The sequence below is a fragment of the Lissotriton vulgaris genome, chromosome 3_1 (assembly GCF_964263255.1).
Source record: "Lissotriton vulgaris chromosome 3_1, aLisVul1.2, whole genome shotgun sequence".
NCBI lineage: Eukaryota > Metazoa > Chordata > Amphibia > Caudata > Salamandridae > Lissotriton > Lissotriton vulgaris.
The window spans coordinates 70,437,485-70,453,715 of NC_141689.1; the positions used below are offsets into that span (position 1 = coordinate 70,437,485).

Below are 16,231 nucleotides of genomic sequence, written 5' to 3' on the forward strand. Positions count from 1 at the left end.
TGCTGATCCCATACGTCCCCTCTCGTGCATTACGCTCTACGGGGCAGCATTTGGTTACGGTGCCTCGGATAAAACGCTGCAGAGCGGGAGTTCGCTCCTTCTGCTATCTGGCAGCAAAACTGTGGAATTCATTAACGACCCACATACGAGAACTAGATTACCTGCTGACCTTCAGGAAGGCAGTTAAGACCCATCTCTTTCCCTTAAAAAAATAAAATCTCGTGGCAATATATCTTACTGGGCCTCTTTGTAGTATGCTTTTCTTTTCACTGCTGTAAGCACCAGGACGCCCTTTCGCTGGGGCAGCTGAGCGCTATATAAGTAGTTATCACAGTTATAACATAACATATGTTGGAATTCCAAAGCAGAGGATCATGTTGAAGGGTCATGAAGGAGTCACGTCAATATTAGTTTAAATGCATCTTGACGCAGAGTGGCTTAGGGGAGAAGACTCTTTGCCTCTAGGCAGGCATGCTATTGGAGATTGCTCCGCTAACATGAGTGAAAACTACAAAGGACAAAGTCTGAGTTTGGAATCAGTAGCCCAGGATTCTAGAGTCAACAACCTATCTACTAGATCACCTTTATTCCTAAGGCGTGGCACTATAGCTGCGATGTATCTCTTCCTGCGCTGGAGGGAAACTGGACAGGTCTCCTAGGGTACAGTACTAATAGCATGACCGTCTTCCCAGCAAATGTGTATAATCAGATAACCGTCTTCTTGATCGTGGAGAATCTATCCATTTGTGCATAAAGCACATTCTCCTACAACATTAGACCAAAGGTTTTACCTACAACGCCCTCCCTGTTTCTTTCATGCTCCATTTTCCAAGGCTACGTAGTGTTAATCTTGGCAGGAACATAGGAAGGAGTCGGTTTATGTGCTACGTGTAGTGGGTGGGGACCTTAAACACGTACCGTTGACTTTGTCACTATGGTGAGAAAATGATTGGAAAAGATAGTAAAAGAATAGAGCTTGCGTAGACCTTTGAAGAAGTCGCTCCACTTAAGATGTTGAACACCCTGATGTGTGGAGGGCCATTTTTGCCAAGTTAGGCCGGCATCATTTATCCATTGAATAAATACCATGTGTGTATTACATGAATCTCATCAATACTGACACTGTACTTGGTCTTGTATCCCTCCAAGAAAGGATCTATGCCTTCATTGCATTTTGTTCTTTAGCGATTGTGAATATAGAACCACTTGAGGTTCGTGGCACCCAACTGAGGAATACTTTTTGGTAGGGAGAAAGAACCTAGACACAAGTCTACATTTACATCTCAAATTACTGTTAATGAGTATGTCCATTTTAAAATAAATTAATTACTGTTAATATATGAAATTCTGCCCACATTGCTAGTCAAAAGACCTTTGCCCCCCTTTCGTTCATAGTGAAGTTGCTCGCCATTTTGTAAGTGCCTTCAAACTCTGAAATCACTTAATGTTTCACTTATATCACTAAAGACTGATCACAAAATGGGGGAATAATGAAGGAAAATTGTATCAAAACGAACAAAAATCAGTTGGACAGCCCAGCATAAGTCTGAACTTTGAAACCAGGGAAAAGTTTGGGTTTTTGTAGATAGTGAATGTCCCCTTGTAATATTGAGGACGTGCTTTTCTTTGTGTGATGTATATAGATGTTGACCTCTATATATTATGCAGCGTAATGGCTATTTGCAGTACTGTGGTGCCACACTAACCCGGGGGACCATTTTGTCTTCCCTCCACAGCCTGGACGTGTCTCCTCAGGTAGAACCCAGCTCAGCTGCTCCCTCTCACTTTTCTCCTTGCTTCCCTGTGCAGTTTCCTTCTGTCGCTCTAGAGTCTCATGTTAGCATGCCTCGCACTAACCTTTCTACATCTCCTGAAGGTCTGCTTGGAAACTTGTCTCCTACCAACCCATTCCTCGACTCCCTACAGAGCAACCCCTTCTTTGAGGACCTTCTAGCTGACAAGGTACTAAATTCTCCTTCACCTACTCACTTTCTCTGTAGTTTCTCCTCTGTGCCAAATGCTACTGACGAAGCTGACGAAGAGGTTCATACCACTGAGAAATACAAGCCATCATTCAGCTCGACCGGGCATGCGGAGCGGACCGAAGACTTATCCGCTAATAGTCAAACTGCCCTACAAGCTTCAGAGCAACCTTCGGAATCCATGAGGTCGAAGCTCCCTGCAGAGAGGGAGCGCGAGTGGGAGGATCCATTTGATGCTTTCGCAACAAGTCGACTCCTGCCGGAATGCAAAGATGGAGGATTATCCCAACCTATGAAAACAAATGAGCACTCAGAAGTAAAGTTATTAGGGTCACAGCATACTATTTCAAGTACAGTAGTTAAATCTGACCGTGTGGAAAAGGCAGCATCCAGGCCAGAGATAGTGAGAGCTTTCACATTACAAACTGACAAAGTATGCACCACAGTCCAAGAGTCTTGGGTCTGTCCACCTGACCAGCAAGAAACTGAGGCAAGTTTGGCAGAGGAACTACAAGAACTGAATGTTACCGGAAAGTATTTGCACTCTTCATTAGCTGAAAGTCCCCCTCATCCTTCAAGAGATAATGAGACTGCCCCCGTTCTGTCCGCAAGGATTAAAACGTCAGTTAGTCCGGAAACTCTAACTCCGATTTGCCAGGCAAATAATTCTGATAAGTGTGATACGAGGGAGGCAAGCTTGGAAGTGAAGACGGAAGAACAAGAGAACAAGGTACACTTCATGGAACTGTCCATTAGCCCGCTAGAGAATGATACATTTGCACGGAAGAGACCTAATGAAGAACCGTGCAACCTGAGTGGCTGCACAGTTCCAAGCGTGAGTGTGCCGTGCAATCCAAATCCTTTACCAAATATTTCCAAATCTGCTCAAGAATGTTTTACCACTACACCAGCAAATATAAGTTTTGAAGGCAAATCTGAAAATAAGATTGCTGCTGTATCACCAAGAGTATTGACCGATAAGACTGATGTCAAACCTGACAACTCAAGTCATCATGTTAAAAGAGTGGAGGCCTGCAAAGATCCTGGAAAAGATGGTGATCAGGTACTGAGAAGTGTAGGTGTCCTCACTAATGTCATTTTAGAAGTTGAGGATGCAAGCAGTGCGCATGAAGCGCATTTAGCTACAAAAGAAAACGTTTCATTTGTGTTTTCCAAGAATTCTAACCTAGGAACGAACATATTCCCTCAAGATGCACAGCCCGACAAAGAGCAGAAAACTGAAAAGAGGTTCAAAGATGGCATAAAAGGTGCAGGATTGCAAACAAGAGAAATGGTGGTTTCCCCTCCCAAACCTCCAAGGTGCTTTACTTCATTGGCTTCTGAAGGAAATCAAAATAAGGCTGATTTAACCCAACTAGTGAGCAGAGAAGCAAAAGAAAGTGAGAGCCTGACTGTAAGGCTAGCCGAGTGCCCCAAGGAAAAAATGTGGGATCAAAACAGTAAAACCATCAGTCAGGCATTGTCCCTTTTGCCTCTGTGTCCGACAGCTTCTGCTGCTGTAATTGAGGAGCAACCAAGACTCCTGGCCTCTAGTGATGTGAACTCTCAGTTGGTCACAGAGGACCTTTGGTCTAATTTGAACAAAAGAGCTAATGAGTCCACAGTGCAGGACACCTTTAATGGGGAAAACATGTTAGACACAAATGAGGTGTCGGAGGTGGAGCAGTTCACAACTTGTCTTTTGGAATCCTCTCTAGACGGATTAGACCTTTTGGGTGTTGAAGAGAAATCGAGCAAATTGGATGTTGTGAAGCCAGGCCTTGCTTCCGCCTCACTTGGTCAACACCCTTCAAAACAACTCAACACAATTAACAGTGGGACTCAACGGACTGTACAGGTTGACTTGTTAAGTTCACAGCCATTGGCCAAAGAAGTGAAGCAATCAGTTTCAGAAACATCAAAGACCAATGAGAAGAACCAAACTGGCAGTTCAGGTTTACCCTTCTGGACTTCCCTGGAGGAGCAGCTTCCGATGAACGAACTCTCTTATCCCCGCCACGTCAGTCATATGAAACCATTAGCACAGAATGAACCATGGCCAGTGCAAGTAGCTCAGGAAGAGAGGTGGCCTGAGCCTGCACTTAATGAGACTGTGTTAAAAACAATAAAGCAAAGTATTAAAACTCAAGTTCCACAGTTTCATCATAGTGTTTCTTATCCGGGTCTGTCTACAGACTGTAGCACACAGTCAGACCAGCAACAGAAAATACAAGAACCCGAATCCACGCACACACACGGTCATTCCTCAGAGTCCAGTTGGTCAGCAGACATGGTGGTGGACTTCAAGAATGTAGATTTTTGGAAATCTAAATCTGAATCCGATTTGGGGGTCTCAAGCGAAGCAATATGTGACCAAAGACCAACTGCAAATCCCTTTGTGTGTCTTGACAATCCACCTCTCCCAAGTCCAAAAAATCCTTTTGTGGAAACATCAATCCCTTCTGAAATCTTCTTCAGAGAAGACTTGAGCTTCAGCCACCTCCACCAAATGGCTGCTCCCCCAGGCCTCCAAGCTAGTAACACTGATTGTCAGGAATTGAAGACCCCTTTCATGCATGCCAGCCAGCCCTTGGCCTTCTCTACTCCGTTCCTTGCGGCTGCAACTAACCTCAAGTCACTTGGTCTTCCTTCCCCCATCATCTGTCCTACAACTAGTGTGGTGCCCACGGCGACCACCCAGGCAGCGGCTCTCTCCTCCTGCTACACGCCGCCTTCCAGTGGTGCAAAACCTTCATCCCTTGCGGTTTTGCCCCAGGAGACACAGCCAGCTGAGAGAATGTATTTGGAGCAGAAAAGCAGGTGAGCATTCCAGTGGTAATGGGAATACTGTACAGTATGTAGTTCTGAAAAGTTTGGGTGGCACTTTCTTGGTATTCAGTTGAGTTTACATATTACACACTTGATATGTCAACAGCACTGCTCACATGAAAAGGGCAATTCTTTAATGGTGTCTCCATTGTAAATGCTAATGCAGATTGCAATCAAATGAGTAAATCCATGCTGACCTTTTTGTGTTTTTCACCGTTCAGTTACCATTTTAGGCCAGAGCTTGTCCCGCACTGAACACATGGTTTCAGGAGTAGTGAGCGTTTGTGAAGGGTCAACTGTTCGGCCTAGTATGCATTTATATTAAAATTTGTGCTAAATGACTCATGACCTAAACCACCCTGTGGGACAAGAATGACTGTTCCCTTAAAATCTGTGTAGTTGACCTGGTCTTTTCTCAGCCTAGTCAGCCTGGAGCTGCTATTGGCCAGGCTTGGTGCTGATCCAACCTCTATCATGGGCCAGTGCTTCACATAAAACCATTGTGTAAACCATTTACAAAGAGGCTTCCCTCCACAATTACTCCATTCAGTTCTAGAGTAGCTTGGATGTTAGCCAGGCCTTCAGCCCAGGCCATCCAGTTCACACATTTTGTTCCAATCTTTAATACCCTTCACTTCTGTTTAGAATGGATTATTATATACCCCTCTACTTTTTTTTTATAACCATAGATTGTCTCCTGAACCAAGATATCCACTATATCGACCCGATTTACATTATCGTGCTGTAATTCTCTGATAGATATTGAATATGTTTTGCTAATTGCATGCCTACTCTGTATCCCTTCACATTCCCCCCTTCCATTCCATAATGCACAAACCTCTACTGTGTTAAGCAGCTGCAGGTTCAACCTACACTTTGGTACTGAGATCTGGCTGGATGTGGTAGGATCTGTTATTCAACCTTACATGGCTTACTGTTCTACGGGAAAGGTGCAGGCCTGGGGCCTCGTTAAAGGCATAAGAAAGTAAAAACAGATGGCCGAAATAGTATAATCTCAAAGTCTAGAAAGGGTCCTGTGATAATGCTGTCCTAATCTGGTATAAGGCAGCCGATCACTGGAATTGACATGGGGAGGGCCTTATCCCCGATTAAGACTGCATTAGCTGCGTACCCTTTCCAGACATTCTGAGATTATACTATTTGAACATCAATTTTAACTTTATTAAGCCTTGAAAAAGCCCCAGGCTTGTGCACTGTATGGGGCGAAACATGCGTTGGCTGGTTACGGTCTACAAAAACTCCCATTTAATCTCTCAGAGCACCAACAGCTCGACTCTTCTTCGAACTCCGTCCAAACCATTTTAAAATGAACTACGATTGTCTCCTGCTGACTCGAGCTTTAACACCTTAGCTGCGTGTAAACATTTCTCCCCAGTGCTGCGCTGTCCATTAGAACTAGTGCTGAATGGACGTTCAATGGTCGTGCGCAGCACTGGGGAGGTAGCGCTGCTGACGACCATTGGCCGTCAGCAGCACTTAAGGGGTTAAAGAAATTTCTTTGTGATAAAAGGCGGATTTCAACACAGAGATGTAAAATGCCATTGAAACCGCAGACCGGCCTTGCACCGCCCCCAGCGTGTTCCAAGTGTGACAATGTTGAAAGAACGAGGATCTGACTCTTTGAGCTATGATTGAAGCTATTCTGGTTCTGATAAGAATCCCTGTATTGGAAGGGGTTCGAAACATGTAGACCACAGTGTTTCAGGCCAATCATAGACAAAATGTGCACATGTTTTGAATTTAGAAGAATTAGTACTGTAGATAGCCTGATTTTTGATTTAGTATCAAGTATTGCTTCAGTAAAATTGTTGCAATATATTCAGGGTTGGTGTATGACAGTATGTGTAGTGTGTAGTGAGGGGTATGGAATGATGGAATGAATGAGTGGGGATTGTTAATAGAATGAATGGGGTGTCGAGAATGTACAAAAGCGAATTTTTTATGCAAGTAAAACAGTCCATGTATGTATGCAATGGACTTTGGGAGGCTGAAGTCTTATTTTTCAAAAATTAAACATTCTGAGATGTTTGTAATGTTTTGTGTTTTTGTTGAATTGTTAATGTAAACTTGACAAACGTGAGATTAAATCCAACGGATAAAGTGGTTGGTGTGATATTGTTTCTCTCAATGCACCGCAAGTAGGTCTGTAAGATTGTGGCAGCACTGCCGTTCTTTTTGTTATTTGGTCCTAATCTGATATAAGGCAGCCGATCACTGGTATTGACATGGGGAGTGCCTTATCCCCGATGAAGGCTGCATTTGCTAACTACCCTTTCCAGACATTCTGAGATTATACTATTTGACCATCAATTTTAACTTTATTAAGCCTTGAAAAAGCCCCAGGCTTGTGCACTGTATGGGGCGAAACATGTGTTGGCTGGTTACTGTCTACAAAAACTCCCTAATCACTGTAACAATGTTTGGAAATGATCCAGGATGACACAATTAATAAATTACTTCACTGCAGTATGATATTTGGACTTTTGTATTGACTTTAACTAAATTGGAATCTAGTATTGGATTTACATTCCATTTATGAGCGACCTATGCTATAAGTCTCTGTTCTTCATTGTACTGTGGATTTGTAGGGGTATAGTCCACCTATAAGTTAGACCGGACCATGTACGGTGTTCTAATAGACTAAGGTGGCGTACAGGTAAGCGCATGGAGGGGGATTGGGGAGGGTGCTATCTGGGGGGTGGTGCCATAACGAACGGCGTAAAAGGGAAACTGAAAAAATATAGCCACTTACCTTGCGCTTGCCGCACTGCTGATGAGGTGAGTGCAAGGTAAGTGGTTTTATTTATTTATTTCCTTTATTTTCCATATTCGGTCATTTGTGACTGCCCCACCGCACTTAACTGCATGGACCGCAACTGGTGGCGTAGACTCCCTCAATCATGCTGTTACTCCTTCTGGCACCCATAAGTGGTTAGACTGCACCTTCTGGTTTTTCCATGGACCTGTTTCGCCAGCGAAAATCCGGCGGATCTATGTAGGAAAAAGTGCTCCTGATGATGGATCTCATAAAGATTTGTAGAGTTTTTGCTCAGAAAACTGCCAGCCCACATCCAATAATGACCATACCCTGTGGTATCAGTAATTCCAGTGTTTTGGTTTTCCCAAGTATCTTTAAACTAGGCATCTGCAGAGTGTTAAGCCTGCTCTGGATACTGTGTTAGACCACACCAAGCCACAAAAGGTTTGTCAATAACCAACCCAATATCTTAAATTGCTTAAGATGGATTATCGAAGGTGTATATCGAAATAGATGAAGAGGCTCCGCATAGCTTGTAGGGCCATAATTAGAAGCTGTGAATGTAATCTAGAACTAACCAGTGGTATTAAAAGGTGCAAAGAAACCTCAATGTTTAGGATTAATTTTTGTCAAATCCTGCATGGTGGGGAGGGCACATGGGGCAAGCAGAGGCTACTAGGCCTCCCGGAATACCTCCTACAACGCCTGCAGGTGGCTCAGAATGCTGCCGCTCGAGCCATCTTTGGCCTGCATCGGCGAGCTAGCGCCTCGAGTTTACTGCAAGCTCTACATTGGCTCCCCATCCGGAAGCGGATAATATTCAAGGCTATGACACTGGCCCACAAAGCTTTGCATGCTACGGGAGCTCAATACTTATAAAAGAGGCTGATTTTTTTATCTTCCGGCACAATCTTTGAGATCGGAATCCCTTGCACTTGCAGTAGTCCCCCGAATAAAAAAAGCCTGCATCGGAGGACGGTCATTAGACTGTTGGCCCCTCAGTTGTGGAACTCTATACCTTTGTCCTTGCGTTCCACGCCCAACTTACTTGCTTTCAGGAAGGGTTTAAAGACCTGGCTCTTTACCCGATTAGAGACTTTCTGCCCCGTCTTTTGTGACTGTTTTTATTTTTTTTTCACTGTTATGTTTTGTCTGTATTCTCTCCTAGGTCTGGAGCACAAAGCGCCGGGACACTCCTTTGGAGTAGCCGTGCGCTATAGAAGACCTATCATAACATAACATATAATAACATAACATAGGCCTCAATCATTGGGGGGTTGGGGTTATTTGCCTCTAATGTCCCAGGGTTCCTCCTAATCTTTACCCTGCGAAGGTGGGTCAGATACAACCCCTTCACGGTGGTAGTGAAGGTGAGCAGTCACCAGCTCCTCTGGAAGGTGATGTAGGGATGCTCAAGCTCGGAACCCTGCAATCTCCCAGCAGTAAAATGACTGATTGCCCAACCCAGTGTGACTTTAATCTAAGCACTTAAAGCATAATACTACACAGAGTAGGTGACAGGTACTCAGCAGACTGACGCTTGGTGATGCTGTGCCTTGGATCCTACCCCCACCTCACCCCTTCTCCTGGGTGTACCTTCCACCACCTTGGTAATTGTAGGCAAGTTCTTCAGCTGGGTTGTAGCATATTTCTTGACCTGTTTTGAGGCTCCAGTGCAGATTACCCCTTAGTAACTGAGCATTATAAACTAAACTAAGTCTCCTTGTCAACGCAGTCTCACCGTGCTGTGGTGAGTCCTTTTCCGAATGACTGGCTTCTGCGAGTAGATGGTCCATCTGTAGGTACAACCCTAGTTCCAGCAGAGGGCTGCAGACAGCCATGACTTCTGATGTCCTCACAGGTAGAGGGTTGAGCTAGGTGGCAGAGGTCCTCAGTGGATGGCAGGCCTGCTCCTTAGGTTTGGATGAGGTGTAACAGCTGGGCAAACAAAAGTCTGGCAGCAGAGCAGCTGCTGCAGAGGCTTCAGCTGCAGTCTACCTCTGGTGCAATTCTTGTGCCTCTGTCACAGTCTGTTGGTGTCTGTGCCTCCCGCCTTGGCTACAGATCTTGGTTGTAGCAGCACAGTCCACCTTTGCTATGGTTTTTTGTGCACAGCAGTGATGACCACTGTCCTTACGCTCACAACCACTTAGCACAGAGTAATCCCTCCCCAACCACCCTCCTTAGTACTTGCAGTTTTTTCTCCAGTCTTCCTTCCTCTGGCAGACCCACACATCACCAGGGGGCAGCTGCTTCTGGAGCTCTCAGGGCAGGCTCCTCTTAAGGGATTGCTGGCTCCTTCTCTCTCTTAGCAGGCAGATTAGTTTCTAGGCTCTTCAGATCAGAGGAACATCTTCATCCATCAAGGCAAGACCTAAGGTGGTGAATCCACTCCCCTCTGGGAAGCTTGCTATCAGGTAGACACTGGCTGTGGTTATACAGCCGGTCTCTGTGGGGTACTTTCTTCCTCGATCAAAGAAGATGGAACTGGTGCAACGAGTGGGTCAGTGGCTCCCACTTTTATAGAGTAAAAGCAGGTAGAAGATGTGGACTCTGCACTTTCCAAGCCAGTTTGAGTTGTTTTTCATTTGAGTTGCACTTTCCAGCCTGCTCTCCAGACGCAACCTGTGTAAAGGGCTGCTCCTCGCAGCAGAGCAGTCTCCAGCCTGGAGCACCCACAACAAAGCAACAACGAAGCATGAGCTTTCTACAGGCAGTGATCAGCAGCCACACTGAGCAGTGATCAGTCAAGGGTTAAAAGGCTGGCATCATGTAGAGGGGTCCATTTGGCCTCCATAACAGCATGCAGGGCTATCCTTCACTCCCACAATCTACCAAATGGCGGTGCAACAGGAAGACTGATCAGCAGCTCTCGTCAGCAAAAGGCCTAACTGAACTTCCAAAGGGGCCTTGTCTCCTCTGTCCCCCTTCAGTGTGTGCCTTTACTCCCTCCAGCTACAGGAATGTAAGCAATACACTGCCACTGTCTGGGAAAACAACATGACCTCCATCTTGTACATAGGAAGAGGCCAGAGGCTTCCAAAAGGGAATCCACAAACCTCTATTACTCTGGCTCCTCCATACACACAAATGCATGTAACCTACAGACCACATACACAGACCTGCATAACCGCACCTGAATACCCTCATGGGTGATTAGCCGCGCTATACAAGGCCGATTGATCAATAGATACACTTGGTTTGTTAGCGCTAGTATCTATGTTCATGCTTTGTAGTGGAACATTACAATAGTTGGCCTCCACACCGGTGATGCTGATAAAAAAAAGGCCTGGGCACAAATAGAGATTCGCTATACACAGTACACTGCCAAAGTTACTACATGCTTAACCCATGACAAGGCTGGGATTCAGTCTGCTGTCAGTAAAATGAGGACGCTTAGTGCACCTCTCACAAGATGGTTCCAAGACCTCATGCATGCCATGTTGAAGGCCTGTGAGACCCCTCTAGATTAGTGTGGAGCCAGAACGAGATAAAAACAAGGTACTCTGTCAGGAACTCAGGCAGGGGAACACAACTGTACACCATGCAGGGGCCATTACTGACCCAACAAGAGGTAAATGCAAAATATCCTACAGCTTAGTGGAGATGGATGTAAATTGAGGTGGCTTGCAATACAACCTGGTCCTAGTAGGACTGAACCAATCTTATGCAACATTTGACAGGGTGCTTTCCATCCCCACCATGTGATGCTACACACCTAGGATCCTGCTCCCTTGCCAGTTATCTGTTGTGGCAGCAGCACGTAGACTACCCCCACCCATCTGGATGCACAAACGCAGATGACCCTAAACCCTGCTTCAGGGCCGGTCGCTCCACATACCGCGTGACTCCCCGTGAGTGTGCCAGGCTCCGCGCTGCTGCCTCGAGCTCGCCGCTGCCCTGCAGCTGTGCTTTTGGTTTTTCCTCGGCGGTCTCAGCCCGTGCTTTGAAGCCGCCCCTGATATTTATTTACTGTATTTCATATTGTAAATTGTATTCTGTTCCTGTTTTTTGTATCTGCCTTGTCTCTGTGCTAGTGTACTGCCCGTTCTCTTGTCCTCCGTACCCGCCCCCTCGCCCGTTTTTCCCGCTCTTATCCCCCCACTCCCCGCCGCTGTTCCCCTGCGGCCCGCCCCTTTTTCTTCCTCTACCCCCATTCGCCGCCCCGCTCCCGCCTCCCAGCTGCTCCTCCCTCCCACTTCGCCATTTATGGCGGAGTCGACGCCTACGCGCAGTGAGCACGCGCAGCGGGCGCGCCGATGGTGCCCCGAAGGCACGTCAAAGGCAAGCCCGCCTGCGCCCGTCCGCGCCTGGACCGCGCCTAGCGCCAGGACCCCTGGCCCCCGAGGACGCCATCCCACTGGACGGACTTACGACGCCGCAACCCTCCACGCACTCAACGCCGGACGGTACCCCGCCTGCTACCGAGCCACCCCGAAACGCACCCACGGACCCTTCACCTGCCAAGCCTGCAAGTTCACCTGCCTCCGGACCTGCGCCGCTCCCGCCAAGCCAAGGACCAGCAGCAACCACCTCAAGTGCATCCTGCTCAACACCCGCTCTGTCCACAGACACGCCGTGGAACTCTGGAACCTGCTCAACACAACATCACCAGACATCGCCTTCCTCGCGGAAACCTGAATGAACGCCTCCTTAGTGCCCGACATTGCCATAGCCATCCCGGACGGATACAAGATCACCCGGAGGGACCGCGTCAACCAGACTGGAGGAGGCATCGCCATCATACACAAGAACACCATCCGCATCTCAACCAACTCCAACGACACCTTCACCGCCGCCGAACACCTTCACTTCCAGATACACATCGACCCCAAGACGACCCTCAGAGGCACCCTCATCTACAGACCCCCGGGACCACGCACACAATTCAGCGAAGACATCGCAGACTTCATCAGCCCGCACGCTCTCGCCTCCTCTGACTACATCCTCCTAGGGGACCTCAACTTCCACCTGGAGAACAACAAGGACAGCAACACCGCCACCCTGCTGGACAACCTCGCCAACCTCGTACTCAAGCAACTGGTGAACACCCCCACCCACTACGCCGTCCACACGCTTGACCCCGTCTTCTCCTCCAGCAAGCACATCTCCTTCAGCCACTCCACCAGACTTCACTGGACTGATCACAGCTGCGTCCACTTCAGCTTCAGGAAAAACACGACCCACCACCACCCACAACAGATTCCTCACCAGAGCTGGAGCAAGATCACCGCCGAGCAGCTCACCACATCCCTCCGCCAGAACCCTCCCGCCAGCACACCGGACCCCAATGAAGCAGCCAGCAACCTCACACAGTGGCTCACCAACTGCGCCGACTACCTCGCACCACTAAAGAACCCCCCCCCCCAGCAAGCCCAGAATCAAGAAAGCCCCCTGGTTCACCAACGAACTCAAGGACTCCAAGAAGAACTGCCGCACCCTCGAGAAAGCCTGGCACCGCGATCAGACCTCAGACAACATGACCGCCCTCAAGCACGCCACCCGCAAGCACCACCAGCTGATCCGCACCACCAAGAAGACAGCATTCAAAGAACGACTGGACAAGAACGCCCACAACAGCAAGGAACTCTTCAACATCGTCAAAGAGCTCTCCAACCCCAGCGGCGGAAACAACGACATCGCACCCTCGCAAGACCTCTGCGATTCCTTCGCCTCGTTCTTCCACCGCAAGATCGCCGACGTACACAACAGCTTCGGCGCACCAACCACGCACCCAACCGCCGAACCAACGCCCCCTACCACCACCCTCTGCAACTGGACCCCGGTCAGCACTGAAGACACCACCCGCACAATGAACACCATCCACTCCGGATCACCTACCGACCCCTGCCCCCACCACGTCTTCAACAAGACCGACTCCATCATCGCACCCCAACTGCGGGACATCATCAACACCTCCTTCCACAGCGCCACCGCCAAGCACGCCGAGCTCAGCGCCCTCCTGAAAAAACCAACAGCGGACCCCACCGACCTAAAGAACTTCCGCCCCATCTCGCTCCTCCCTTTTCCTGCCAAAGTCATCGAGAAGACAGTCAACAGACAGCTCGCTGCCTTCCTCGAGACGAATGGATCCCTCGACCCCTCGCAGTCCGGTTTCTGAGCCAACCACAGAACCGCCCTGATCGCAGCCACCGATGACATCAGATCCCTGCTCGACAACGGGGAAACAGCAGCCCTCATCCTCCTGGACCTCTTACCTCTTAGTACAGCGCCTCAGCAACATCGGAATCCAAGGGAAAGCACTAGAGTGGATCATCTTGTTCCTCACCGGAAGAACCCAGCAAGTCCGCCTCCCCCCGTTCAGATCCGAGGCCACAGAAGTCATTTGCGGCGTACCACAAGGAGCATCACTCAGCCCGACCCTCTTCAACGTCTACATGAGCCCCCTCGCAGACATCGCACGCCAACACAACCTCAACATCATCTCCTACGCCGAGGATACCCAGCTGATCCTCTCCCTCACCAACGACCCCGCCACCTCCAGAACCAGCCTACACGAAGGGATGAAAGACGTCGCCGAGTGGATGAAGAACAGCCGCCTGAAACTGAACTCAGACAAAACGGAAGACCTCATCCTGGGATCATTGCAATCCACCTGGGACGACTCCTGGTGGCCCCCGGCCTTGGGCACCACTCCCAAGCCAACGGACCACGCACGCAACCTGGGCTTCATCCTGGACTCTTCCCTCTCGATGACTAGACAAGTCAACGCCGTCTCCTCATCGTGCTTCAACACCCTGCGTATGCTCCGTAAGATCTTCCGCTGGATCCCCACCGAGACCAGGAAGACCGTCACCCAGGCACTCGTCACCAGCCGACTGGACTACGGGAACACCCTCTGCGCCGGAACCACAGCCAAACTGCATAAAAGACTCCAACGCATCCAGAACGCCTCTGCACGTCTCGTCCTGGACATCCCCCGACGCAGCCACATCTCCGGCCACCTGAGAGACCTGCACTTGCTCCCCGTCAGCAAGAGGATCAGGTTCAGGCTCCTCACCCACGCACACAAGGCTCTCCACGCCCTGGGCCCCAAGTACCTCAACGACCGCCTGACCTTCTACGCACCCACCCACCAGCTACGATCGACCAACCTCGCCTACGCCGCCATTCCACGCATCCACAGAGCCACCGCCGGAGGAAGATCCTTCTCCTACCTGGCAGCCAAGACCTGGAACTCCCTCCCCATCCACCTGCGGATGACCCAGGACCATCTTTTCTTCAGGAAGCCACTCAAGACCTGGCTGTTCACGCAGTAACGTACCCCTCTCCCCCAGCGCCTTGAGACCCTTCCGGGTGAGTAGCGCGCTATGCAAATGCTATGATTGATTGATTGATTGATTGATTCCTCATCCACTGACAAGCACAGCGTAAATGCTTCATGCACCGATCTGAAGTCCCAGAGCGATGCCTCACTTTTTTAGGTGAAGACCAAGATTCGTTACTACCAAAAACAGGTGGTTTGAAGTGTATCTCGGAGACACATATCCTATGTATGCGCAAGACCTAAATCTATGTAAAACTGAAAGTTGTGCTGTACACGCATCAGGGGTTCAGAAAGAAAAGTGTAGGCAAAAGGGAGGGTAAGACTGGAGAATGAAGTGAAGGTTGGAGGTTTATAATGTAGAGGCAGCGGTACAGGAACGCGGGGCTCGTCTAGTGGGAGTGACTTTCAGAGGTGCTGTTGGTAACACTTCCATGGTGGTCTGGCAACAGGATGGTTACAGTGTGACAAGATGGTGCTTGAAGATGTTTTTTAATTTCATCGTAATCTCCTTACAAAGTGTAGCAGGAATGGACTTTGTCGACCTGGACAAGGCTGGCATCCTAGGTCTCTTGAGAATAGCTGACGAACGCCTGGCATCTTGTCTGCTTCCTCATATATTTCCTGATTTAAATTCTAGTGAGGATGCACTTTCTGCATTCTCTGCCAGAGGGCATGAACTTGGCCACAGATATAGTTGGGTGCCATAGTTAACTCCCTTGTGGACACTGAAGCTGACTTTGAACAGGATTGTGGATGTCCGCTATAGTCAGTTCGCTAAAGGGTTGGAGTGCTTGTGACACACTCTGGCAAGTCTGAAGGGGACCATGTACAATCTTCATCTTATATCTATGGAAAACGCTGTCTCCAACATAGGACTAGCCAAATATTTCCTTCTATCTCTGAAGGTGTTTATTAAATTAGCACAGTTATTTAAAACCGTTGCTATAGAGTATCCACATTAGCGCAATTATCACGTAAAAAAGCAAAAACTAAGAAAACCATCAAGGTTTGAGTTCCTATACATATAACTAAAAGGCAATCTTGTAGTTACCGTTGTAATCACATACAGAGTTCAAAAGCCCAAAATAAAATAAATTAATACGGGAATACTAGGCATGGGGACGAAAAAAGTCTGTGATGAGTTTTTGGAGGGGAGGAGGTGGAAAAGCAGGGGCCAAGGAGGGTAAAAAAAGATTGTCCAGGAGTCTCACGTATTTTCCAGTCCTTGCAAGCACTTGAGTGTCTAAGGAAGTAAACCACAGGGCTGATGCCTCCCAACATGACCTGATGCCCCATTTTAAATATAAGGGTTTTAAAAGAAGTCTTCTGGGAGCGTCAAGGGTGGGACAGCAG

The 16,231-nt window shown here is 48.3% G+C and overlaps 1 protein-coding gene across 1 annotated transcript in view; it reads left to right on the top strand.

Annotated features, from left to right (window-relative positions):
• Positions 1-16,231, top strand: part of RAB11FIP5 (RAB11 family interacting protein 5) — a 308,395-nt gene that overhangs the window by 220,722 nt on the left and 71,442 nt on the right. Inside the window, exon 4 of the mRNA XM_086960102.1 lies at positions 2,001-4,802. Coding sequence (XP_086816228.1) covers positions 2,001-4,802 — 2,802 coding nt within the window. The remainder of the gene's footprint in view (positions 1-2,000; positions 4,803-16,231) is intronic.